General features: G+C 38.3%; 1 protein-coding gene and 2 pseudogenes across 1 annotated transcript in view; all 3 read right to left on the reverse strand.

Annotated features, from left to right (window-relative positions):
* Positions 1-1078, reverse strand: part of LOC102866367 — an 81639-nt pseudogene extending 80561 nt beyond the window's left edge.
* A 5525-nt stretch (positions 1079-6603) lies between these two features.
* The window catches only part of UBR3 (ubiquitin protein ligase E3 component n-recognin 3 (putative)), a 272765-nt gene continuing 253829 nt past the window's right edge, over positions 6604-25539 (reverse strand). The window contains exons 37-39 of the mRNA XM_006878857.1: positions 11144-11353; positions 9958-10097; positions 6604-9006 (exon numbers count right to left, since the gene is read on the reverse strand). Coding sequence (XP_006878919.1) covers positions 8889-9006; positions 9958-10097; positions 11144-11353 — 468 coding nt within the window. The 3' untranslated portion in view covers positions 6604-8888. The remainder of the gene's footprint in view (positions 9007-9957; positions 10098-11143; positions 11354-25539) is intronic.
* On the reverse strand, positions 10509-10957 carry LOC102856899 (annotated as a pseudogene).

Here is a 25539-nt window from a genome sequence, read left to right on the forward strand (position 1 = left end):
TGCAGGGGTGTTTCCCGATTCAAGTCTCAGTGGACTTTTGTAACTTTGTCCTTTTGACTTTTGGTTGAAAGCTGTCTGCATCCCTTGAATTCCCATCCATGTTGCTGGGCTCACTGTTTTATTTATTTTGTGCTTGTTTCCTGAGGTCAGCTGCCAGGACCATGGCACTGGGATCGTTAAATCTCTTGATAATGGCAGAATTACTATTCTTCTTTATAGATTTAGAAGAATTGGAAGCAGATGGCACAGAGGAAATGCCATAGCCCTCATCTAATGGTTTATCTTCCAAAGCTGTCAAATCTAATAGTGGGTTTTTCACTCCCAATGATACCAGTGTTTTTAGTCCTTTTTCATATATGTTGGCACATTCTGCAAAAAGGTCCTTTGACCCTGTTTTCAGTTTGTCTCTGAAAATAATGGGACTGGAAAAAAATGTCTAGAATTCCTTTTCTATCATGTTGTCGGGAACATTTTCTGCATATTTCATTTTCACTGCAAAGTAGGTCCTAAATATGGACTCAATGATATCACCGGTTAAATTATATCTCAGACCATTATAGCCATCTGTTTGAGGTCAGACATCAGACAGAAATGTTGCAGATATGCCAATATTTGCTTATGATTGTACGTGGAAGAATTATGTGCTGCATTCACATTTAAACGACTGGCCCAGAATTCCTCAGCACTGATCACTTGACTCACAACGAGGTCTTTATAAACCTGAAACAGGATCTCCTCGCAGCATTCTGCTTTTCTCTTCAAGTTCTTTATTTGCTTTTTTTCTTGAATTTAGGCAGCAATTGCTGCTTCTCGCTCTTTCACTGCAGTGCTTTCACTGGGAAAATGGAAGTTAGGTGTGTCCCCCGCATGCAGGACCAGCTGAGGCTGAATTTTAGCTTTTCCTTCTGGACTGATTTTCTGGCATTTAATATCTGCATACATATGGCTGATTGTAAATCTATCTTTGCCTCCAGGTGCCCAAGAAATTCTTTCTCCCATGAGATCCGGTGCTCCTTCTTGTTTCTTTTGATGCACCTTTTTTTACAAACAGTAAAACTTCTTCAGAGGAAGTTGCCATGGTGGCAAGTGGGAACTATGACTTAGGAAAGGGAGTAACTAATGGGCTGAATTTGGTCGAATTCCTTTGTGCTTCTTAGAGTCGCTGCCTGGAAGCAGCTAAAAATCTGTGGCCACCACCGTCACCACTGCTGCTGTAACTGGGGGCTCTCGCCTCCATTGCTGGCTGCGAGAACTCTCAATTTTATTTTTTTTTAAACAGCTCTGGAGGCTTTAAGATTTTTTTTAAATGCTTTGCTGTCTTATCATGATGTAAATTAAATTCTGTTTATTCTACTTGAGATTTTTGGAATTAGGCCATAGTCTTTCCAATCACTTGCTATACATCTGAGAGCTGGACAATGAATAAGGATGACGGAAAAAGAACTGATGGCTTTGAGCTGTGGTGTTGGAGAACACTGACTATCCCCTGGATGGCCAAAAGAACAAACAGGTATGTCTTGGAGAGGATGCAGCCTAAATGCTCTTTGGAGGCAAGAAGATAAGGCTTCTCTTCACATACTTTGGTCATGTTTCTAGGAGGTGCTATTCCTTGGAGAGGCACATGATGTTGGGAAGGAGGAGGATCAGTGAAGGAGAGGAAGACCCTCAACCAGGTGGACTGACACGGTGACTGCTGCAATGGGCTCTTGTGTGTCAGGTCTGAGGATGGTGCAGAACAGGACTGGGTTCAGATCTTTTGTTCATAGGGTCGCTATGAGTCGACGACAACTAACATCATCAACATCTTTCATGACTTCTGGAAAGTTCTCCATTATTCTCTCTTCTCATATTGTCATACTCTCACTCCTTTTTCTGGGAATTCCAATTCTATTTTCACATCCTCATAGTGTTGTTTATCTCAGATAGATTACTCTTTAGTTTTTTAACTATTTCTTTGGTTTTATAGTCCAATTTACCACACTCTTTTCAGCTATTATTTGTGATATTAAATCTACTGAGTTCTTCATTTTGGTTATAGTACTAAAATTCCCAATTGTTCCTTTTTCAAGTTAAAAATAAATAGCAATTTACATGAAATCAGTTTAGAAAGCTCTAGGGGCCTAGTGGCATGACGCTGACTGCAATCGCAAACTCACACTGTTCAAAGTGACCAGCTGCTCTAGGGGAGAAGGATGGACAAACTCCTCTTGTATGATTAACTAACTGCCTCTGAAAACTCACCAGAAGGTCAGCTATGGGTCGGTTCTGACTCTACACAACAACAACATCTGCTGTGAAATGTTTCCATTGTTTATTTTCCCTCCTGATTCCGATGTTTTGCAACAGAAGGAAACATTGCCTTATCCTTTACCATTCTTCGAGCAGCGGCTATGCATTAGCTCACTGTGGAACTATTCAATCATCTTCTTAAGGGCCTTCCTCTCTTTGGCTGATCCTGTTTTACAAAGCATGATGTTTTCTCCAGGAATCCATCTCTCCTAATACAAACTGAAACTCAACATTAAGAAAACAAAGATTCTCACCACTGGGCCGACTGGCAACATCATGGTAGACAGTGAAGTAATTGAGGTTGTTAACAGCTTCAGTTTGCTTGGCTCGAAAAACAACACTCTTGGTACCAGCAGCCAGGAAATTAAAAGACAAATCGCAATGGGAAAGTCTGCTCTCGGGGATCTCTCCAGAGTACTAAAGAGCAACGACATCATGCACATGCAGATTTTGGTGTCAGGAATGTGAACAAGGCAAAAGCTAAAACGTGAGGGTAGCTTTGGAGATGGGTAGTGAGCAGACCCTCAAAAAGTTGTAAGGAAAGTACAAGTTGCCGTGGACAGACTGTTAAGAATTTTGGCTTTTAATGATCTTTCAAGTGAGGGTGTAGAGAAATAAATTGTGTAAACTATGCAATTGTGTAAATTATGTGACAATGTCTTTCAGTTTCTTGAGAGCATTCCCGCACTTATTTCAGGGCCCATATGCTTTATTTTTTTAAGAATTTCTTCCCTCTGCATCCTTCTTCCTTCGCTTGGCTCATCTCTACTATTTTTTAGGGAGCTCTGATGGCCTAGTGGCATGTTTACTTCTAATGACATACCCAGGGTTAGTTTCCACTGTCCTGTAAATAGACACTGATCCTTTCTGTCTTGTCTAATATGGTATCCCCAGCACCTAGCTTACTACCTGGAACATAAAGGGCCCTATAAAAATAGTCCCTGGTCTCACTTACCCTACAGCATTTTGACAAGTCTCTCCTGATACTTTGCACATCACATCTGTCTGTCCTCACACTCCTTGCTTGTTGAAGCCAGCCATCACCTTGCACTGGGAACTGTCAGGTCTTCTCAAACGGATTTTTACTCACAGTGCAGTCAGATGGACTCTTCTAAGATGCAAATCATGTCACTTTACTTTCTAAAATCCTAAAATAATTCCCCACTTCTAACATTCTAAATTTAGTATGTTGTTGTTAATGTGCTGTCAAGTCACTTGCAACTTATGCAACCCTATGTTGCAACAGCACTAAACCCTTCTCTGTCCTGTGCCAATTGCACTGTCTCCGACACAGCCACCCTGATTACACCAGTCACTGAATCAGTCCACCTCATAGATCTTCCCTTCCTGCACTGTCCCTCCATCATCCCAAGCATGTTGTCCCTCTCCAAGGACTGGTCCCTCCTTATAACATGTCCGAAGTATGTCAGACGAAGCCTCAGAATCCTTGCCTCCAAGGAGCAGCCAGGTTTAACCCTCTCTAGGATGAATCTATTTTCTTAGCAATCCATGGTAACTCAATACTCTTCTCCAGCACCACAGCTCAAAGGCATCAATTCTATTTCTATTCTCCCTAGTCATTGTCCAACTCTCTGATGCCTAACAAGTGATTGCAAAGACCATGGCCTGTATCAGATGCACCTTAGTCACCAGAGAGACACCATTGGTCTTCAGTACTTTGGAGAGGTCCCTAACAGCAGACTTTCCCATAGCAATATATCTTTTAATTTCCTGGCTGCTGTTGCCAAGAGTGTTTGACTGCGGGGCCAAGCAAACTAAAGCTGTGAACAATCTCAATCTCTTCACCATCCATCCTGATGCTACCAATTGGTCCAATGGTGAGAATCTTTGTCTTCTTGATATTGAGCCTCAGTCGATATTGAAGGCTGCAGTCCTTAACCCTCTGCAGCAAGCACTTCAGGTCCTCCTCAGTTTAAGCAAGCAGGGTCGTGTCACCTGCATAACACAGATTGCTGATGAATCTTCCAATCCTGACGCCACATTTCTCCTCATAGAGCCCAGCCTCCCAGATAATCTGTTCTGCATACAGGTTGAAAAGGTATGGAGATAGGACACATCCCTGGCATACGCCCTTCCCAATTTTGAACCATGCAGTGTCTCCTTGCTCTGTTCTGACAACTGCCTCTTCGTCCCAAGTATAGGTTTCGCATTAGCACAATCAAGTGTTCTGGGATTCCCATTCTTCTCAGAGTCAGCCACAGTTTGTTATGATGCACACAGTCAAACGCTTCTGCATAGTCAATGAAACACAGATAGACATTCTTCTGGTAGTCCCTGCTTTCTGCTAAGATCCATCTAACATTAGCTACAATATCCCTAGTGCCATGACCCCTTCTAAACCCAGCCTGGACTTCTGGAAGTTCTCTGCCGATGTGCTGTTCCAGTCATTTTTGGTTAATCTTCAGGAGAATCTTGCTTGCATGTGAAATCAATTATATTTTTCTACAGTTTCCACACTCTGTTGGGTCACCCTCCTTTGGAATGGGTATAGTTTATAAAACCCTTTTGTAATTAAGATGTTACCTCTCTCCCAAAATAGTACTCATGTTTAGATTAAGTCCCTTTCAGGTCCAAAATGAAAATGTTCTCTCAACTGTGGATCTTTATAAACAGTATTCTCTTTGCCTATAAAAAACACACACTGCACTGAAACAGATGAGGGAGAGAATAATTTAAAAGTGATAATATTAAGGGTGCATAGTGGAGTGTACCTGGGGCAGTGGGAGGGGTGCGGGGGGATTGTATACCAAAGAAAGAATTTTACTTTTTCAGAGAGAGGAGTGAACTGGGCGGGGGCCCTGGGCGGGGAGGAAAGCGCAACAATGAATGAATGGAAATCCAAAATCTCTATAAATGTTCATTAAAATTATTAAAATTTTTTAAAAAACCCACACACAAAACTGTACTACTTGCACCTCCCTTTATACCCAGATTAACTCTTATACAGTAGATGCAAATCATCTTAAGTCATCTCTACTCCCTGCAAACCTCCTCAAACTCCCCAAGTCTGGGTCAGAGGTCCAATCCATAAAAGCTCATCATTCACTCCTCTCCACCTCACCACTTACAGTATTAATCACACAGAACACTATGTGAGAAAAGGGATTTTCTGGCTTTTTCTCCACAGTCTTGTCCCCTTTCCTCCCTGAGTACATTCTCTGTGTTCTTGGAGCTAATTTGGCCTGCTTTTTGGCTTGGTCTCAAACACTTTGATCTGGTCACAGCAATAACTCACACAAAGGCCCATTACACAAGGTCCCATTATGTTCTTTCATTATACTGCATCAGCTGGAGTTATATTCACTCCACTGTAATGATTACTGTATACTAGGGTGCCAGGTGAGAGCTATTCCACACCTGATGTGCCTGATTACTTTACTGATGATTATATCATCTTCTGTCCACTCCAGCTCACCCTCAATAAACAACACAGTGCTTGGTAACATCTAGCCAGATTATAAATACAGAGGGAAAGGGCTGTGTGCTATGGGTTGGACACACATTCCTTACCACTATGCCACCAGAGCTCCCTAAGGATTGCAGGATGGGAAGGAGTCTGAGACACAGTTACAAGTTGTCTTCCTTTCCATTAACTACTAAGTGTTTTATTTAACTACTTTGCCCATTGATTTGTTTTTATTGGTTAAATCATATTGGTTTTGTTTTGTTCTGGGGTCCAAAATGACTACATAGACAAGCTGACAACAGGAATTTGAAAGTTGCCAATCACAGTTCTGGAGATGGGACAGAATCTAGAGTCACATTTTCTTACACACAGCTAGTTGTTACTTCGAAGTCTTAAATGTCTGAGTTGGCACAAAGATCAAGATCAATATCAGAATGTGTGCAATAGGAAAAAATGAGAACAGAAATGAATTCTGAGCTAGTAATTGCATGGTGAGCTAGAAGATGGGGCATAGAGGTGAAGACTGTCAATTAAAAAAAGACCATGTATCACTTAAAGCACATTAACATCATCAATAACTTTAAATTTCTGAGGCCCAGGTGGCAAACCAGCCAAAATTAAAGAGCTTTCTCAAACAAGTGTTTCTCAGGTTGCATATTACTTTCCCCTATTTCCCAAAACACAAAGTTACCAAAAAGCCTTGCACAAGGAAGGATAGAAGAAATCGTGATCTGTAAATAAAAGATGAAGGCCAAAGAAGTCCCTTTACATGTCTCCCACTGTAAAACAACGATAATGATCTTGTCAGCCATGCTGGTTACTTATATAAAGTAACATTAGTGATTTTGAAAACAGATAAACACATGTAAACATACAAATCTTAAGGGCCTTTCACAATCCAAATGACAGTAGGTATTTTATTAACATATCTTACAATGTTCATTATTCCTAGTTTGGTAATATCTGCTTAATTATAAAGACTGATTTAGCGTCTACAGTAATGTACTGTATTTAAATGATCATTCATACAAGGTATCACACCAGTACATTTCTGAATAATATACACACATCACTCTAACTTGGACCTGTTATTTTTGAAAGTGAGCTTATAAATGGGACTTATAAAAGTTATGGGGGAGAAATTAAAGTTCTATTTTAGCAGCATGCATGTATGTATTCAAGTACAATTTTCAACCAAGTGCTTTTTTAAAAAAATTACTGGTGACTAACTCACCAATACCAAAATAAACACTATCAAATACCCAAATTTGAAAGTTAAGGCTAATATTTTCACTTCACATCCATATGCACAACCATAAAACATTCCATTTTAAATATGTAGTAATCAAAGTCTGAATACATTATATCGTGTAAATATAGCATCAGTATTTCAAACTGCAGAATTAAGTTCATGAATCTTGTAACAGAATTTACTAGAGATGTAAATTAGCATTTTGCTCTTCAACCACACTTACAAAATGTCTGTTATTTGTAGTGACCAATGCAAAAAATAAGACAAGCTGAACTTATGATACAGTATTTTAAAAAGTAGCAATGTGTTGAAAAGGACAGGTATTTAGTCAAACAGAATTATTCTAGTCTTACAGAAAGTTATCTTAGTATTTTTGAAGTGTATATAAAAATAGCAAGCTATTTCCATGTATTTTATAGGTCAATTTTTTACTTTTGAACTCATTTAAAAATGTACTGTTCTGTTTTCCCTATTTTGATGTTAGGTCATCATTTTAACACTTATTCTCAAATTCAGCAATGTCATACCATTAATTGTTGTTTGGGTTTTTTAGAACATGGATCTAACTTTATTTTTATATTTTATCATGAGACTTTGTTTTTACACATAAAATTGATATTTTATATAACAAGTGATAAAAGTCCAAAGGTCTAGGAATCAATTGTATAGTCGTACTATAGATGAAATAATCATATTATTGAATTAACTAGGGGAAAAAACCCCTCTTGGTAATAACATATGACATGCTTATCTGTAATCTTCCTCATAGAGTGGATTTTAGCGCAGTAATGTCCATTCTTACTGATTTTAAAACCCTACAAACATAAATTGCTTTTCATAGTAGTTTCTAAAAAGAATTCATAGCTCATTCATAAAGGTCACAGCTACTGAGCTCTCCCCACCCCTTTGTGGAAACCAAGCACAAATAATAGTGATTGCACTGCACAAATACAATATACTTGAACCTTCTGAGCTGACAGAAAATTTCCCAAATCATGTTTCATTTGTTGGAAAGTTTGCACATTCTTAATCCCATCATTTAAAGAAAAATCTGACTGGTAATAAGAGATGGGCATTCACAGAATCAAAATATGTCACATGTGTGCTCCTGATTCTTTTGAATTTATGGTAAAAATCTATTTGGTTCTACTGCTGGTAATCAACCTAACTGAAATTGTAATTTTTTTTATTCTTAAGGACCCCCAAACCACATATATACCTCCCAAATGTACTGTATTATATTAACAGCAGCTATCTACTATTTTACAGCTATTTCAATTATTTACCTGGGGATAATATTTATGAAATTCCTGAGAATGAATTAAGTTTTTAGCAAAGCCTTAAACTTTAAACAGATTTTTCACAAGAAAAAATTTCAAAGTCCTAATATTAGACCAACTTTTACTATACAATATTTCACATAAATCATGTTTTACATTTTGTCTAATTACATACAGCAAAAATTTCAAATCAATACAAGAATGACAGAGGAAAAAGATGCAATATATTTAGCAGATGCAAATGATACACCCAGACACAAAGAAGCAATAAAATGCCAAATAAATCACACTCACTCTACATATCAATGACTAGCTGATATGCATTGTTGGGAGAAACATGTCTAAATCATTCTGTGAACAAATTGTGCTTCTTATTATTTGTGGATAAAAAAAATACCACTAAAGAATAATTTTATTTGTTACTTGTTATGTTTTCCAGGTACATTTTGTGGTGTTTTTTTTTAAATTATTATAACATCAATGTGGTTACCAAGCACCTAATTTTGAAAAAGCTTCAGAATGCATGTTTTCATTTTTCCCCCAGCAAAAGTGTTAATCCCAAAATTAAGTTAAAGCTTATTGTCGATAAAAGTAAAGTCTTAATGAAAATGATGATATGATGTAATGTTGAGGTGGTGAGTCACAGCCCATTATAATGCGGTCCCCATCTTTTATTGATGTGATCAAAGGTATGAGAAATCCATTGCTGCTCAAGAACTTTGTATCTTTCTTTACAAATATAGAGAGGCTTGCCTCGCCTAGAATAAAAAGGAAGGAGAAAAAGTATTAAAAATAATATACTACAAGGGAGAGAAATATGTATCTCTTTTAAAATAGAGTCTTTACTGCAAAAAAGGAACTTTGGTGACTTACTTAGTTGTAAGGGAGATTGCATGGTCAACTTAAAGGTTACCAATTTGAATCCAAGAGGCTCCAGGGAAGAAAGATAAGCAGTTTCTTTCCATGCAATTTGTTGTTGCTAGGTGCCTCTGAGTCGAGTGTGACTCACAGCAACCCTATGAACAATAGATCTAAACTCTGTCCTGTCCTGTGTCATCCTCATTATTTCTGACACACTCGAGCCCTTTGCTGCAGTTATTATGCCAATCCAAATATCTTGTCGAGGGTCTTCCTTTCTTCAAAGGAATGTTGTTGTTACATGCCATCAAGTCAGAATCCACTCATAGCTCATCCTCCAGTCGGATTTTTAGAGGCAGTAAATCACAGAGGAGTTGACTGCCCATCTTTCTCCTGTGGAGGAGCTGGTGAATTAGAACCATGTGCCTTTGAGTTGGCAGTAAAGCTCCTTACTTACTAGGCCATCAGAGATTCCTTTCCAAGGAATAATCCCTCCTACCAATATGCCCAAAAAATGTTAGACAAAGCTTTGCAATCTTTGCATGCAATTGATAGCCTCTGAAAACCCACTGGTGGGTTAGTTAAGAATCCACTCTGATGTGATGGCAGTGAGTGTGAAGTTTCTGAGTTTGAATCATGGCAAGAACTTCACATAGCAACTTGCTTTGTTTTATATTTTCTTAGTATTTTGGAGGAGGAATTCATAAACAATTAGAAATAGCTAAGTTAATGACTATCAATTCTTCTTCACATAAAATTAAGAATTGTAAATTATATTTACAATATAGCACATTGTTCTTTCATGACCAAATTTCAATGCAACATCCAGATTTATATCTATAGTCACTGACCTAAGATCCCGATCTTCCTCTCCATGAGCATCCAAGTACACCGATCCCCAGAGGCAGAAGCGGTGGCCTCGAATGATTATAATTACTGATGCATTGATCAAAAGGAAAATCCCTGTTCCAGCACCACAGTTCTGAGAATGCTAGAAAATAAAAAATGTATCCGTGAACTTCATAAACAAGTGAGGATTATCACATTTTAAAAAAATCTTAGTTAAAAATCTTCTAAATGATATTAAAACTTTACTATGATTTCATCAATATCAAGCTTATAACCTCAAGAGTTATATAGTAAAGTAATTAACAGTCTAAGTGAAAGGTCTAAATCAGTCTAATTCCAAAAGTCTAAGTCACTGTCAACAGCCTATATGACTGTTGTTAAGCACACATAATAAAATGCGACCTATCCTTCAAGAGGAGTGGAAGGAAGGAACTCAAAGTGTACTGAGGACAGGCTTTATTAATTTTAGTAAAGACTCTGATTATTTTTACCCCGGCCTACTTTTTTTTTTTAAGGTTTATAAACTATTTACTAACAGACAAGGCCAAAAGATTTATTTCTTCTTGGATACACCCACAGTATGGCCCCAGAAGCCAGTTGTCTTGATGTGTTGGCCTTGAACTCAAAGGCTGGAGAAATGGCAGACGTGGGCACGGATCTTCTTCAGTTGCTCCAGGTCTTCACAGAGCTTGTTGTCCAGACCATTGACGAGAACCCAACTGTATTTTCCATACTTCACTTCTTTTTGTCTGTTCAACATCCAGTCTGGAATCTTGTACTGGCGTGGATTTTGCATATTGGTGATCATATGCTCCACCTCCTCCTCAGTGATCTCTCTCTCCTGAGGTCAATGTCTGCTTTCCTCAACACCACATGAGAATATCTTTGCCTTACACCCTTAATGGCAGTGATGGCAAAGGCTATATTCTGCTTCCCATTGATGCTAGTGTGGGGGACTCACAAGACGTGCTGGAACTTCTTCTCTGCGATCCCTAGAGACATGGTGGCAGCAGTAGCGGTGGCGTGTAGACCTCTAGTGGAAGAGCTTCCCCACCCTTTTAATGAATTAAATAGAAACAAAACATTCCTATATGCAATGTTCACTTAATTCATAGACTAGTTAAATACAAGGAGCTTACATATTACTATGTGATTGTCATAAACTTTGTGACATTTACTATTACTTACCAATACACATTCACAGTAACTTTGTTGCTTGCAGCAAAGTCCTTTCAGGCACACAAAAGTACCACAAACAAGGCAAACAGCAGGATCTTTAGGAACCTTGGTGCAGACACTGCAGGTTTTTCTGTGGTAGTACTGGAAAATGGTGTTATAATTCTCAGGCAACTGTAGAAGGTGTGGTAATTTCCATTTTGACTCCTGGATAAGCAAGGCCTAAAATATTTCCCAAAACACTCATTAGTCAAGATATTTAAGTTACCAAAACAAAATATTTACTTTTTTAGAATGATTTTTTTAAAAGAAAGCAAAATCTGTTAAGAACATAAATTATGTTTTTAACTCTTTTCATTTTCTATTTTCTAAATGCCTAAAATAGTACTTCAAAAACTATCATTCTTAATTTTAATGTCATTTCTAATTATATTTTTTAACTTTTTAAGGTTAAACATTTCATGAAACAACATATGATTAAGAGCCTATGGTGATGAAGGAAAAAGTTCAAGCTGCTCTTAAGGAATTGGCAAAAAACAAGGCCCAGGAATTGATGGCATACCTATTGACATATTTCAACAAACAGATGCTGCCCTGGACTCACTCACTAAATTGTGCTAAGGAAACTGGAGGACAACCACTTCACCAGTTGGCAGGAAGTGATCCCTATTTATTCCCATTCCAAAAAAAGTTGATGCAACAGAGTATAGAAAATATCAAACAATATCATTACTATCACATGCAAGCAAGATCCTGCTGGAAATGATAAAATAATGACTGGAACAGCTCATCAACAGAGACATTCCAGATGTGCAGGCTGGGTTTACGATGCTGTGGCACTAGGGATAGTATAGCCAGTGTTAGATGGATCTTAGCTGAAAGCTGAGAGTATCAAAAGAATGTCTATCTTTCATTGACTATGCAGTAGATCACAACAAACTATGGCTGACTTTGAGAAGAATGGGGATCCCAGAACACTTGATTGTGCTTCTGTGGAACCTATACTTGGACCAGGAGACAACAGTCAGAACAGAGCAAGGAAAAACTTCATGGTTCAAAATCAGGAAAGGTGTATGATAACGATGCATCCTATTTTCATATATTTTCAATCTATATGTGAAACAGATCATCCGGGAAGCTGGACAATATGAGGAGGAATGTGGAATTAGGTTTGGAGAAACACTCATCAACAACTTGCCTTATGCAGATGACACAACCCTGCTTGTTGAAATTGAGGAGGACCTGAGGCATTTGCTGTAGAAGGTCAAGGATGGCAGCCTTCAATATGGACTGAAACTCAACATCAAGAAAAGGTTCTCACTACCAAGATAACTGGCATCATCATGATAGATGGTGAAGAGATGGAGATTGTTAACTGCTTCAGCTTACTTGGCTCCATTATCAATACTCTTGGTACCAATAGCCAGGAAATCATAAGATAAATAATTCCAACTAGTTGCAAAGGGATTAAGCAGCATGAAATATATTATCCCTTAATCCCGTCTCAGTCAAGAGATTCCCAAAAGATATGGTTTTTTTTTTTCTCACTAGAGATAAAAGCAAGCAGAAAAAGGGAACCTCAGTATTGCCTATAAATAATCATCAGATACCCTGTGATATCAGTGGGCAGAGGAAGGTGGTAAAGGAAGTAGGGAAGATCCAGTGGTGACCTGAAAAGGTGAGGTAAAAGTGAGCAAAGATCAATGGTGATTAATTTTATAAAATACAATGTATGGAATGATCTTATGTAACACAATGTGAATGAAGGAATCTGTGAAACACATTATGGCTTAATGAAACAATGTATATAAATTTTGTATGCAAAACAACATAAAACAAAAATAAATTTTTAAAAAATCATTAGGGATGGAGTACATCTTTCAGACTTGGGTCCATGTACTAGGAAGACCCCTGACACTAGGGAAGTCCACATGGAAATCTCCAAGGAACACCAAGTTTAGAGATGCTGAAGGAAAGAAGGACATTCCTCCAGAAGTGACAGACAAAGAGACTGGGAGGGGGAAAGGGAGAAGAGAGAGAGTGCCTTCTCACAGTGCTGGTACATTAAATCTGGTTTTCAAAAGAGCTCTGCTGGCCATCAGATGATGGTAAGGAGTGTCTAGTTTGAATGCACCAGCTGCTCCACGGTGAAAAAGATGGATACTCCACTCCCTTGTGATTTACTACCTCATCTGAAAACTTGCTGGAGGATTAGTTATGAATCAGTTCTGATTCGATGGAACATAGCAGTCTCCTAAACTGAAAAGGAATAAATCTGTTAAAGCCATTCACTTGTGATATCTCTATCACAGCACTAAAAAACTAAGACAGTGACTATAACCTATTATGCAAATGACATTATTGTGGATACAAAAAGGAGACACATGGTCCTAGTGGGAGAGCCATGTCTTAAGGGAGGAAAGACTGGGGCAAGAAAAGAGGAAAAAGTAGGCAGAGAAGAGGCAAGTAAATACCTGAAAAACCCCACCACACACTGAACACTGAAAGGGGTCCTATGGCAGAGCTGATAGTAATGGGCTTAGAAGAGGTGACAGTATCTGTGGTGACAAGAGACACCTGCTGTTAGGAATACAGTTAAGAGAGCTGAACAAAGCTGCTACAATGGCTGTGAGTGGGTGAGCACTGATTCAGGCTGCCTAGTCAAAGGCAGACAGGTCTGTCCTGCGGGAGCTGAAAGGAGACAGGGGGTGCAGGTACAAGGGCAGCCTACTTGCACTGCTGAGAGCTGCTTTTCACTGGAGAAGGAGGTGATGTGCATCTTTCTCCAGGGGGGACTTCCAGAATTTGCCTGCATGCTTCCTGCTCCTGCTCCCAAGTTACTTTCTTTTAAACTACTTAACTGTAAGTATGATATGTGAGTTCATGGCCATTGCAATAGACTATAGAACTAGAGAAACAGAGGGTCTGTAGGAGGGATGGCTGAAGAGTGGAGGTATAAATCATATTAAATGGCAGGTTTATAGTTCGTTTCCTCAATTTCCTGCTACAAGTGTGAGGATGGGAAAAGTCAATTAAATGCAAGGTATATGTTATTATTTACAGTTGTAAAACAATGTTGGGTTTGTTCTACACTTTAGAATACATTAAAGATGCTACTCCATTTATATCAGATACACTAAATTGAGTAGTAGTCTATTATCTTAATAAACTGTATAAATAGCAAGCAATTCAAAGAGTGGTCATCTCACAATATCTGCACCCATCATCCATTTAAATCAATGGAATAAAATAAGCTATAACTTTATGAAAAAGCTCACAGATAAAGTGCAATGGTGGCAAAGGTTAAAGATAGTATGTGTTGGTTTTGGATGCTATTGAGGTGACTCCGACCCATACAGTCCCCATGTGACAAAGCAGAACTGCACACTAGAGTTTCCTGGCTATAATCTTTATGGCAGCAGACTGCTAGGTGTAGCTGGTAGATTTGGACCACATGCCTTTGAGATGGCAGCATTGCTTTTTACCACTAGGCCACCAGCGTTTCCTAGTAAATCACAACTAGGCTTTGAAATAACAAATTAACTAGACTAATGAATTTTTAGGAGAGCTGTGGTAGTGTAGTCTGTAGCACTGCTAATGTAAGGATGGTCAGTTTAATCTACTACCAGCTCTGCAGAAGAAAAATATCTAATCTCCTCTTGTGCTATTTACAGCCTCTGAACACCCTTTAGAGGGTCTGTTATAAATTAGCTCCAACTTGACAGCAGTGATAATGAACTTTTAAATGGTGCCATATAGAAGAAAATACCTACAGAATGAGAGATGTGCTGCTGCAGAGTAAGATACACACTTGAAACAACAAGCAGCTCTTGCTCTAAAAGGTGGTATGTCTTTCACTGCTGGGAGATATTATAGGTAGAAAATGGTTGCAGCCCTTCTCATCATTACATCTAAGAAATTTATCCTAAAATATTTACATCCCTCTTATTCTATAGTTTTAACACCAAATGAAACTCTGTCTCTACCAGGGTATATGTAATCATTCCACTGAATTGGAAACTCATGCCATCTAACCACACTCCAGGTTCGTCACATCATCAGGAGAACAAAAAGAAATGGCATATTGCATCAGCTGGAGTGACTGACTCTATCAACGTGAACAGAAATATTGCTATGCAATGAGGATTTGTAGCAGCATGTTTGTAACTTACAGTTCCTCTACCTGATGTGCAGAACTTGGAAGACGAAAATTTAACACAAAATTATCAAAGCTTTATATAAGCAAGAGGCAAAACCAAGACTACTTGGCCTTGGTCAAACAATCCAATCAGTCTTTGAGGTCAAAGTCAACGATCACGAAAAGGGTGGTAAAAGTTATATGAAGGCAATCCTTGTTAGTCTTAGAAGTAGTTTTGTTCTATAAAGTTACCATGAACACTGAACAATGAGCCACTGCTCTTAGGGAAAACACAGGGTTAGGTTCCTATCAGCTTTTAGCAAAAATTTTCATCCAAAAAATCAATATTAATCTTGTTTTAGGATATTTCTGTTTAAAAATACCTCATTTAATAGATAGAGCTTAGAAATAATTATATATAATAATTCATTATGCTAAAACATTAGCCAGAAAGGTTTTAACATTTTCCTGGCACTTTGTAACTTGACTGTCAACTTCTTTTGACTTTCAAACCTCACAACGATGCTGTGTACTATGCATTTATTTTTTTTTACAGGGCCAAACAGCTGTGGAGTCTTCTCATTGAATCTTCTACTTTAGCCACTTGCATCTTTTCAACAGTGTCATCACTTATTACTTTAGTACTTTCTAGAGCTTCCTCAAATACAGACTTGCAAAGTTCCTCTTCCTTCCTTTTTTAGGTGTACCAGATTGTTGATTCACTAACAGAGCTCATGGCAACAGCATTGTAACTCATGGCTCAACAAAGTGTATCTATATCTAGCACATGTATTTTCTCTGTAAGGCACATCATAGTCTTCTAGGGTCGAGAAGCGGAGCCACCCTTGCTCACCCAGGGACATCCTATGCTTTCTCCCCACTTACCATCCTTGCTTCACGCTTTCCTTTGGTGGTACACACTGTATTGGAACCTCCTTAGTCCTAACAAGTCGCCTTTTGCCTTAATAAATTTTCCTTTGTGTTTGCTAACAGCCACTGTGTCTGCCTTTCCTTAACTACAGTTATTTGGAGTCCACCTACTTGTAGGATCTCCCTAATCTCCTCATTAACTGTAAAGATATTCATAGAACTGTGATCTTTAGCACAATTCAATCTGACAGAACAGGCTATTACATACCCTGCAATGTTGGATGAACTAATGAGAGAATGATGTCTTAGCTCCTCTTCTCACTCGCCCAGGGCACCTGCTCTTACCTTTCTCAAAAGAACAGTCTCTACGGTTTCCTGATCTTTTTATCCAGAAACTTGAAATTTCCATTCCCAAAGCGTTTTGACCACAGCCATCCCTCCCTCTTCTAGACATTCACCTCAGTCCACAACCTATCCACTGATAATCCCTGCCCTTTTCCTGACCCCAAGCTCCAACCCCTTTCTAGGAGCCTGGACCCTCTTCCACTGAGTTAACTCATGGAAGTCAGAGTCCTAGACCTTCACTGGGCCTGTTCCATTGTCTTCCTGTCATCCTGTCACTCATGCCTGACACCATCATTTCTAAAGCTCTTTCATCCAAATAGATGGTTTGGCCTCAGCTAAACAGAGATTGAAGTTTCATGGAAAGGTGCTTCCTAAGCTATTAAAATAGCTTACCTTTAAACAGTGTTTTTAGTATCATTATATTGAGTTTCCCTATCTATGAACAGGGAAAATGTTCCCATTTATTTGGGTCTCCTCTTGTTTTTCGCAATACTGCTTTATAGTCTTCTTTATAAAGGTCTTTTGTAGCTCAAGTTAATTCCCAAGTATCTCAATATGTAGTTGGCTACTGTAAATAGTTTTGATTTCTCAACTTCCTAATTTGCATTTTCTTTGTTACTGTAGAGGAATCCACTATTTTTTTTAAACTAACTTCGTATCCTTCCATTCTATTAAATTGGTCTACTAGGTCTAATAGTTTTTTTGGTTTGATTGAGTCCTTGGGGTTTTCTGGGTACACTATCATATCATCTGCACACAGTAACAGTTATACCACCTCTTGCTGATTTTGGATGCTTCTTATTTCCTCCTCTTGTTGAACTATCCTTGCAAGCACTTCCAGTAAAACAATGAACAGGAGTGGGGAAAGTGGACATCCTTGGCCTGGCCCTATTTGCAAATGCAGTGTCTTTAGTGTCTCTCCATTGAGAATGATGTTAGCTCTTGGTTCTGTATATGTACTTTTCACTGTGTTGAGAAAATTCCCTTCTATTTCTAGTTTGATGAGTGTTTTAATTAGGAGGTGGTGGTAGATTATGTTGAAGGCCTTTTCTCTGCCAATTGGCAGGATAATGTGGTTCTTATTTTATGCTTTGTTAATGTGATGAATTATGTTGATTGTTTTTCTTATATTGAACCATCCTGTGTACCTGCTATGAATCCCAACTGGTCAAGATTAATTATTTTTTGATGTGTTGTTGGATTCTATTGGCCAGAATTTTGTTAAGGATTTTTGCACTTATATACAGATAATGGTCTGTAGTTTTCTTTCTTGGTAATGCCTTTGCTTGGTTTTGGTATTAGGGCTATGCTGCTACCAAAAGTAACCTATATGTTAATGCAATCCCAATAAAGATATCAAATTCATTTTTCAGAGACAAAAAAGGCAAAAGGCAAGTTTATTCAGAAAGGAAAGAGATCCTGAATAAGACCCTAATAATTTTTGTTTCTTAGAAACAAAAATTAAGTGGGAGGCAGAGCACTCCTTGATCTCAAAACCTACTTATACAGCTGTCATAACAAAAAAAAAAAAAATATGATACTGGTACAATGGCAGGTACACAGACAGATGGAACAGAATTGAGAACCCAGAAGTCAACTCACCTACCTATGGCAACTGGTATTTGACAAGGAAATAAAAGCTATCAAATGAGGAAACAACAACCTCTTCAACAAATGGTGCTAGAAAAACTGCACCTGAGGAAAGCTGAAGGAAGATCCACATTTCAGACTATAGACAAAAATCAATTCAAGGTTGATCAGAGATCCAGGGGTAAATCCCCCAAACCACAAAGATCAGAAAAGACAAAATGGGACCAAACTTAGAAGGTCTAGCCTAACGTATAAACAGATAGCAAATATATAACCGGAAGATGACATCAATGAATGGCCTTCTAAAGATTGAGTCCCTGGGTGTATCAAAAACTTTCCCCAATAGGGTAAAAAGTAAGCCTATTGACTAGGAAAAAATATTTGGCAATGGCATCTTAGGTAAGGATCTCATAGCAAAAGTTTATATAATACTAGATGGACTTCATAAGTTGTTTAGCTTAAAAAAAAACAAAACAGCCATCGCTTTCTCAAAAAGTTGCAAATAGAGATACCATTTGACCCAGCAATTCCACTACTGGGAATATACCCTGAAGAGACCATAGCTGACATTCAAGCAGATATATGCACACCCATGTTTATTGCAGCTTTGTTCACAACAGCAAGGAGTTGGAAACAACCGAAGTGCCCATCAACAAACGAATGGCTAGAGAAGCTGTGGTATATTCGCACAATGGAATACTATGCTGCATTGAAAAACAAGGAACTCATGCAATATTATTCAAAATGGTTGACTCTGGAGAACATTATGCTGAATGAAATATCCCAGTCACAAAAGGACAAATATTACATGATGCCACTGTTGTAGAATGGGACTAACCTCGGGGTTGGGGAGAGAATGAGTAAGATGGGTTCAATAATGTATATTGCACTGAAACAGAGGAGGGAGAAAACTGTTTAAAAGAGATATGTGACTAGGTATTTCTGTCATCACAGGAGTCTAGAGCGATGGCTCCATGGTGGAGGGGACCTGGGGGAGGGTTTGTAAAACAATGAAAGAATCTTTTCTTTTACTTTTCCATAATTTTTGACTCATGTACTTATAACTTGTTAGTTAAATTTGTGTCTTCTAGGTTGCAACACCCCTATGATACATCTTCAGGGATATGAACACGTACGGCTAATTAATAACAGTGCATCTAAATTCCAAAATCAATCTCCATAATAGTCTATGTGTTTCCTACTGCCAAAGGGGCCCTTTAGAGTAGTGAGAGAAGATCTTCACCCTGAAACCCACAGCGTCCCTTTTCAGCAGGAAGTAGCTAAGAGAATACGCCATCCCCTTTTCCTTATGAATCAGTGTGAAGTCTCTCTCAGGGAGGAGTGATAGGGAATGGCAAAGGACACACTGACAAAGGAGATTAATCAGAACTGACTTTGACAAGCACTGTGGCAATTGGACAATTAAAACAGACATTCGGATGGTGGGGGAAGAAGAACAAACTGGGGAGGAGGGTAGAGAGAATGGTGCAGCAATGAAGGAATGAAAACCCAAAATCCCTGTAAATGTTCATTAAAACTAATAAAATTTAATAATAATTAAAAAAAACCACCAAAAAACAAGCTTGGAAGCAGGAGTGGCATCCACTTTCAAAATTGCTTACCTCTGGAAACCCTATGAACTTGGAGAAACAAAGAAAGTTCATAGGGTCGCTATGAGTCGCCTAAAACTCGATAGCATTTAATAACAACAACACACTGAAGAGGTTAGAGAGCATGTGATTTACTGTCTCTGAAAATGCACTAGAGGATAAGCTATGAGTTGGTTCCAACTCCATGGCACACAACAAGAAGTAGCATTTGGAGGCCATTTCAGTCAGCAAAATCATTAAACAAAAAAATGCATTAAAATGTGGCATTGAATGAACTACAATGAGAACACTCCCTTACTGCTGGAACAAGGTGGCAGAGCATCCATCTTGTTCAACTTCAGCTGAGAATATGCATCAAGCCAGGGGACTCCAATTTTTCACTGTTCTGTACATTTTTCTGAGGGAAATTTGGCATAGTCTGTGGAGAGCTCAGCTGCTAATCCAAAGGCCATACCTTCTGTGTGGTTTGGATTCAGCAGCTGCTCTTCGAGAGAACAATGGACAATCTATTCCTGTGAAATTCACAGCCTTTGAAATCTACTAGAAGGTCAGCTGGGAATCAGTTCCAATTTAAAAGCAATATTTGGGAGCTACTGGAGTATTCAGTTCTAATCACTGGTGATAGTGGATGTTATGTGCCGTTGAGTCAACTAGGACTCATGATGACCGTATCAAAAACAGCTCTGAACCTAGTCCTATCCTGAGCCAACTTCACTGTCTCTAATACACCTGATCCCACTGCCACAACCACTGTAACAATGCATCTCATTTAGGGGCTTCCTCTCCTGCAGTGACTCTCTACACTTCATGCATGATGTCTGTCAAGGATTTCACTTAAATGGAATCCACAATGTCAATGGAAGTAGCAGTCAAGAAGTTAAACTATGTACTGCACTGGGAAAATGTGCTGCAAATTATCTCTTTAAAGTGGTAAAAAAAAGTGTCACATTGAGAACTAAGGTTCACCTGACCCACGTCATATTTTCAGCAGCTCTGGTGGTGTTGTGGTAAGGCATTTGGGTGCTACTGAAAAGGTCTGCAGTAAAAACCTATTAGCTGCTCCCCAAGAGAAAGAAAAGGCAATCTACTCCCATAAGAAATTATAACCTTAATAACCCTATGGAGCAGTTCTACTCTGTCCTAGGAGTCAGGGTTGGACTTGACTCAGTGGCAGCAGAATTTTAAATGCATGTGAAAATTGGAAAATGAATGAGGAAAACCAAAGAACTGATGAGTATTGGCAAAAAATGAGGAATAGACAATGAACTAGAAAAAAAAAATCTACCTACAACCAGGAGAAGATAAAATAGACAAATGGGACCTTGTAAGAATCAAATCCCTATGCACATCCAAAAATTTCTCCAACAGAGTAAAAAGGGAAGCCACAGACTGGGAAAAAGGATTTGGTAATGACACATCAGATAAGGGACTTATATCCAGAATTTATAAAATACTTGTGCACCACAACAAGGTAAATAATCCAATTGAAAAATGGGCACAGGATATGTACAGACACTTTGCCAAAGAAGACATTCAGATGGTTAACAAGCACATGAAGAAATGTTCAAAATCCCTAGCTCTAAGAGAGATGTAAATCAAAACAACTATAAGATATCATCTCACCCCAGTCAGAATAGCAAAATTTAACAACAGCAAGCAACAAATGCTGGCGAGGTTGTGGAAAAACTGGAACCCTTATTCACTGTTGGTAGAAGTGTAAAATGGTGCAACGACTGTGGAAGGCAGTATGGTGCTTTCTCAAAAAGTTACAATTAGAGATACCATTTGACCCAGCAATTCCACTACTGGGAATATACCCAAAAGAGACCATAAATGCTACCCAAGCAGATATATGCACACCCATGTTTATCGTGGCTTTGTTCACAATAGCAAGGAGCTGGAAACAATCTAAGTGCCCATCAATAAATAAATGGATAGAGAAGCTGTGGTATAGTCATACAATGGAATACTATGCTGCACTGAAAAACAAGGAACTCATGCAATATTATTCAAAATGGGTGACCCTGAAGGATATTATGCTGAGTGAAGTATCTCAGTCACAGAACGACAAATACTGCATGGTGCCAGTAAAACAGGACTGACCTCGGGGTTAGGGGGAGACTGAAAAAGATATGTTCAATAATGTATACTGCATTGAAACAGATGAGGGAGAAAACTGTTTAAAAGGGATATGTGATTAGATATTTTTGTCATGACAGGAGTCCAGAGCGAAAGCTGTATAGTGTTGTGGACCTGGGGGGAGGGATTGTAAAACAATGAAAGAATTTTTCTTTTACTTTTCCAAGAGGGTAGTATACTAGGGGGGAGGGTTGGGAGGAGAGAAAAGTGCAACCAACAATGAATTAATGGAAGTCCAAAGTCTCTATAAATTTTCATTTGAACTGATAATAACTTTTAAATAAAACTGTACTGGAAGCAGTACAGCAGAATGCTCCTTAGAAGTGAGGATTGTGAGACATAACCTCATATACTGTAGACAAGTTAATCAAGGAGGGTCGTCCCTGGAGAAGGATATCACGCTCAGTAATGTAGAATTAATTACATTAACCTGCTTGCTAGGTCAGTAACATGCTTCATGCTTTCACTGGTCAATGAAAAGGAGGAAGGTTCTCAAGGAAATAGACTGAAGAGTGGTACAACAATCGGTTCAAACATAGGTACCTCTGTAAGGATGGCAAATGATTTGGCAGCATTTTATTCTGTTTTACTAAGAACTTCAAAGGGTCAAATGCTTTGAGAACTGACTCAAGAGCACCTAGCAATAATGAACAAGAGCACATTTCAAATAAAACTATGCTAACCACTAATCTTTCAATAGTGATTTACCTGAAGATTTTAAATTATCTATAGCTGATCTTTTTCTTTTTCATTTTTAGTTTAGGATAAATTGAGGGATTCTACCAACTTCTGCAGTCTAAAATTTATCAAGCCTACAGTTAGGATGCACTGATAATTATTGGTGATGTGAAAGCAATGGCTGGAAACAAAGAAGAGTTGGTGGTTAAGAAATATGGCCTTGGAAACAGAAACAAAAATGAGGCTCTAATGACAGAATTTTGTACAGCCAATGACTTATTCATTGGAAACAACTATTGTTGAAAAAAAAAGAAAAGGTGACTGTGACCCATATTTTTTCCCATCCCCAAGAAAGGTGATCCAAACGGATGTGGAAATTATCTAATAACATCATTAATATCATATGAAAGCAAAATACTGCTGATGATCATTGAAAAAATGGCTAGAGTACATTGAAACAAAACTGCCAGAAACTCAAGCTAGACTCAGAAAAGGCTGTGGCATCAGGGATATCACTGCTGATGTCTGATGGATCCTGGATGAAAGCAAAGAATACCAGAAGAATGTCTATTTATGCTTTACCAACTACACAAAGACATTTGACTGGGTGGATCATAATAAATTATGGCTAACATTGAAAAGAATAGGAATCTGAGAACACTTAACTGTGCTCCTCTGAACCCTAGACCTAGATCAAGAGACTCTTGTGCCAACAGAATAGAAGAAAATGGTTTAAAATTCAGAATAATGTGTGTCAGGATTGTATCATCATTCCATAGTCAATATGTCTGCTGTGCAAATTATTCAAGAAGTTGGTCTCTAAGAAGATGAATGTGGCATCAAGATAGAATGTCACATCAATAAACTATGTTATGCAGATGACATAGCCTTGCTTGCTGAAAGTGAGAGGCCTTGAAGCAAGACCAAAGAATACAATCTTCAATATGGATTGCATCATAATATATCAAGAAAACAAAAATTCTCACCACTGGACCAATAAGCAACATCATCATAGATGGGGAAAATATTAAAACTATCATCAACTTAATTTACTTGGACCAATAATTAACACTTTTTGGACCTAATATTCAGGAAATTAGAAGATGTACTGTACCGGCAAAGTATGCAGTCAAGGACCTCTTCAAATTATTGAGGAGCAATGGTGTCAGTCTGTGGACTAAGGAGCATTTCATTCAGGCCACGGTCTTTTCAATCACGTGTTATGAGTTTGAGAGCTGGATAATGAATCAAGATGACAGGAGAAGAATTGATGTCTTTGAGCTGTGGTGTTAGAGGAGAGTACTGAATATCCCAATAGAACAAACATTATGTCTTGGAGAAAGTGCAGCCAGAGTGCTCCTTGGAGACAAAGGTGATAAAGCTTCATCTCACATATCTGGGGCATGTATTCCTTGGAAGTTATTCCTTGAGAAGGACATCAGGCTTGAAAAGGTGGAGGGTTAGCAAAAGAGAGAAAGATCCTCATGTAGATGGACTGACACAGTAACTGTAGAAATGGGCTCTAGTATGTCAGAGATTGTGTGAGACATTGGGAGGATGGCACAGATTGGGAGAATAGGGCAGGGTTCAGATTTGTTGTTCATATAATCGCTATGGGTCATACTGAGCATGACAATATCTAACAACATTGACAACATGCACATGGACAGTGCCATAAGGAATATACAAAAGTCAAATCTACTGCATATGTGGAAAGAGATGATGGAGAAGCTCAATATTATCAGTAAGAACAAGATTAGAGGTCTACTGTAGAATAGAGCATCAATTGCAAGTTTGCATTTAAGTTAAAAAAATTAAAACAATTTCATGAAAGCTGAGATATGACCCTGAGAAATCCCATCGAAATTTAGAGATTATCTCAACAACAGATTCAACGCACTAAACATTTATGACTGAAGACCAGATGAACTGTGGAATGCATCAAGGTCATTAAAAAGACAGCAAAAAAAGAAAAGATGTCATAGTGGATGTCAAAAGAGACTGTAAAGTTTGTTCTAGAATGAAGAGAAACTAACGTGATCAGAAGAAACATATGACATAAGATAGTGGAAGAGATAATTTCAAAGTGTGGTATAACGATGAAATATGTAAAGACCTGGAGTTCAAAAAACAAAAGGGAAACACATGCTCAACACTTCTCAACCTAAAAGAAAAAAATTAAAGCACTGAGTTAGAACAGTGATTCTATGGGTAAAATTTTGAATGATGCAAGAAGCATCAAAAGAGAATGGAAGAAATACAGGATCACTGAACAAAAAAGAAACTGGTCACTATTCAATTGTTTCAGGAAGTAGCATAGGATCAAAAACCAATGGTACTGAAGGAAGAATTTCAAGATGCACTGAAACCACTGACAAAAAAACAAGGCTCCTGACTAAATAAATGGAAAAATGTTCCCTGTTCATGGATAAGAAGACTCAATATTGTGAAAATGACAACCCAACTAACAGCAATCTACATGTTAAACACAATCCCAATTCAGATACCAAATTCGTTTTTCAAGGCGATCAAACGGGAAAATGTCAAGTTTATCTGGAAGGAAAGAGACTTCAAATAAGCAAAATACTTCTGAAAAGCAAAAAAAAAGTGAGAAGCATAACACTCCTGACCTCAAAATTTACTACACAGTGGTAGTAACCAAAACAACATGGTACTGGTACAGTGACAGGTACATAGACCAAAGGAACAGAATTGAGAATCCAGAAATGGACCCAGCTATCTATAGTCAACTGATATGTGACAAAGATATAAAACTTATCAAATGGCGAAATGACAACCTCTTCAACAAATGGTGCTGGCAAAGCTGGACTGCCATTCGCAGAAAGCTGAAACAGGATCCACATCTCACACCATATAAAAAATCAACTCAAGGTGGATCTGAGACCTGGTACTAAAGTCCAAAACCCTAAAGATCATCAGAGATGAACTGGGATCAAGCTTAAACAGCATAGTCTATGGTTTAAAGAGACTGCCACATACGCCCAGAAATGCACAGTCTGGAGAGGATTAAATTGGTA

This window comes from Elephantulus edwardii, unplaced genomic scaffold (genome assembly GCF_000299155.1).
Source record: "Elephantulus edwardii isolate Elephantulus edwardi_28Jun2011 unplaced genomic scaffold, EleEdw1.0 scaffold00001, whole genome shotgun sequence".
NCBI classification, from domain to species: Eukaryota; Metazoa; Chordata; class Mammalia; order Macroscelidea; family Macroscelididae; genus Elephantulus; species Elephantulus edwardii.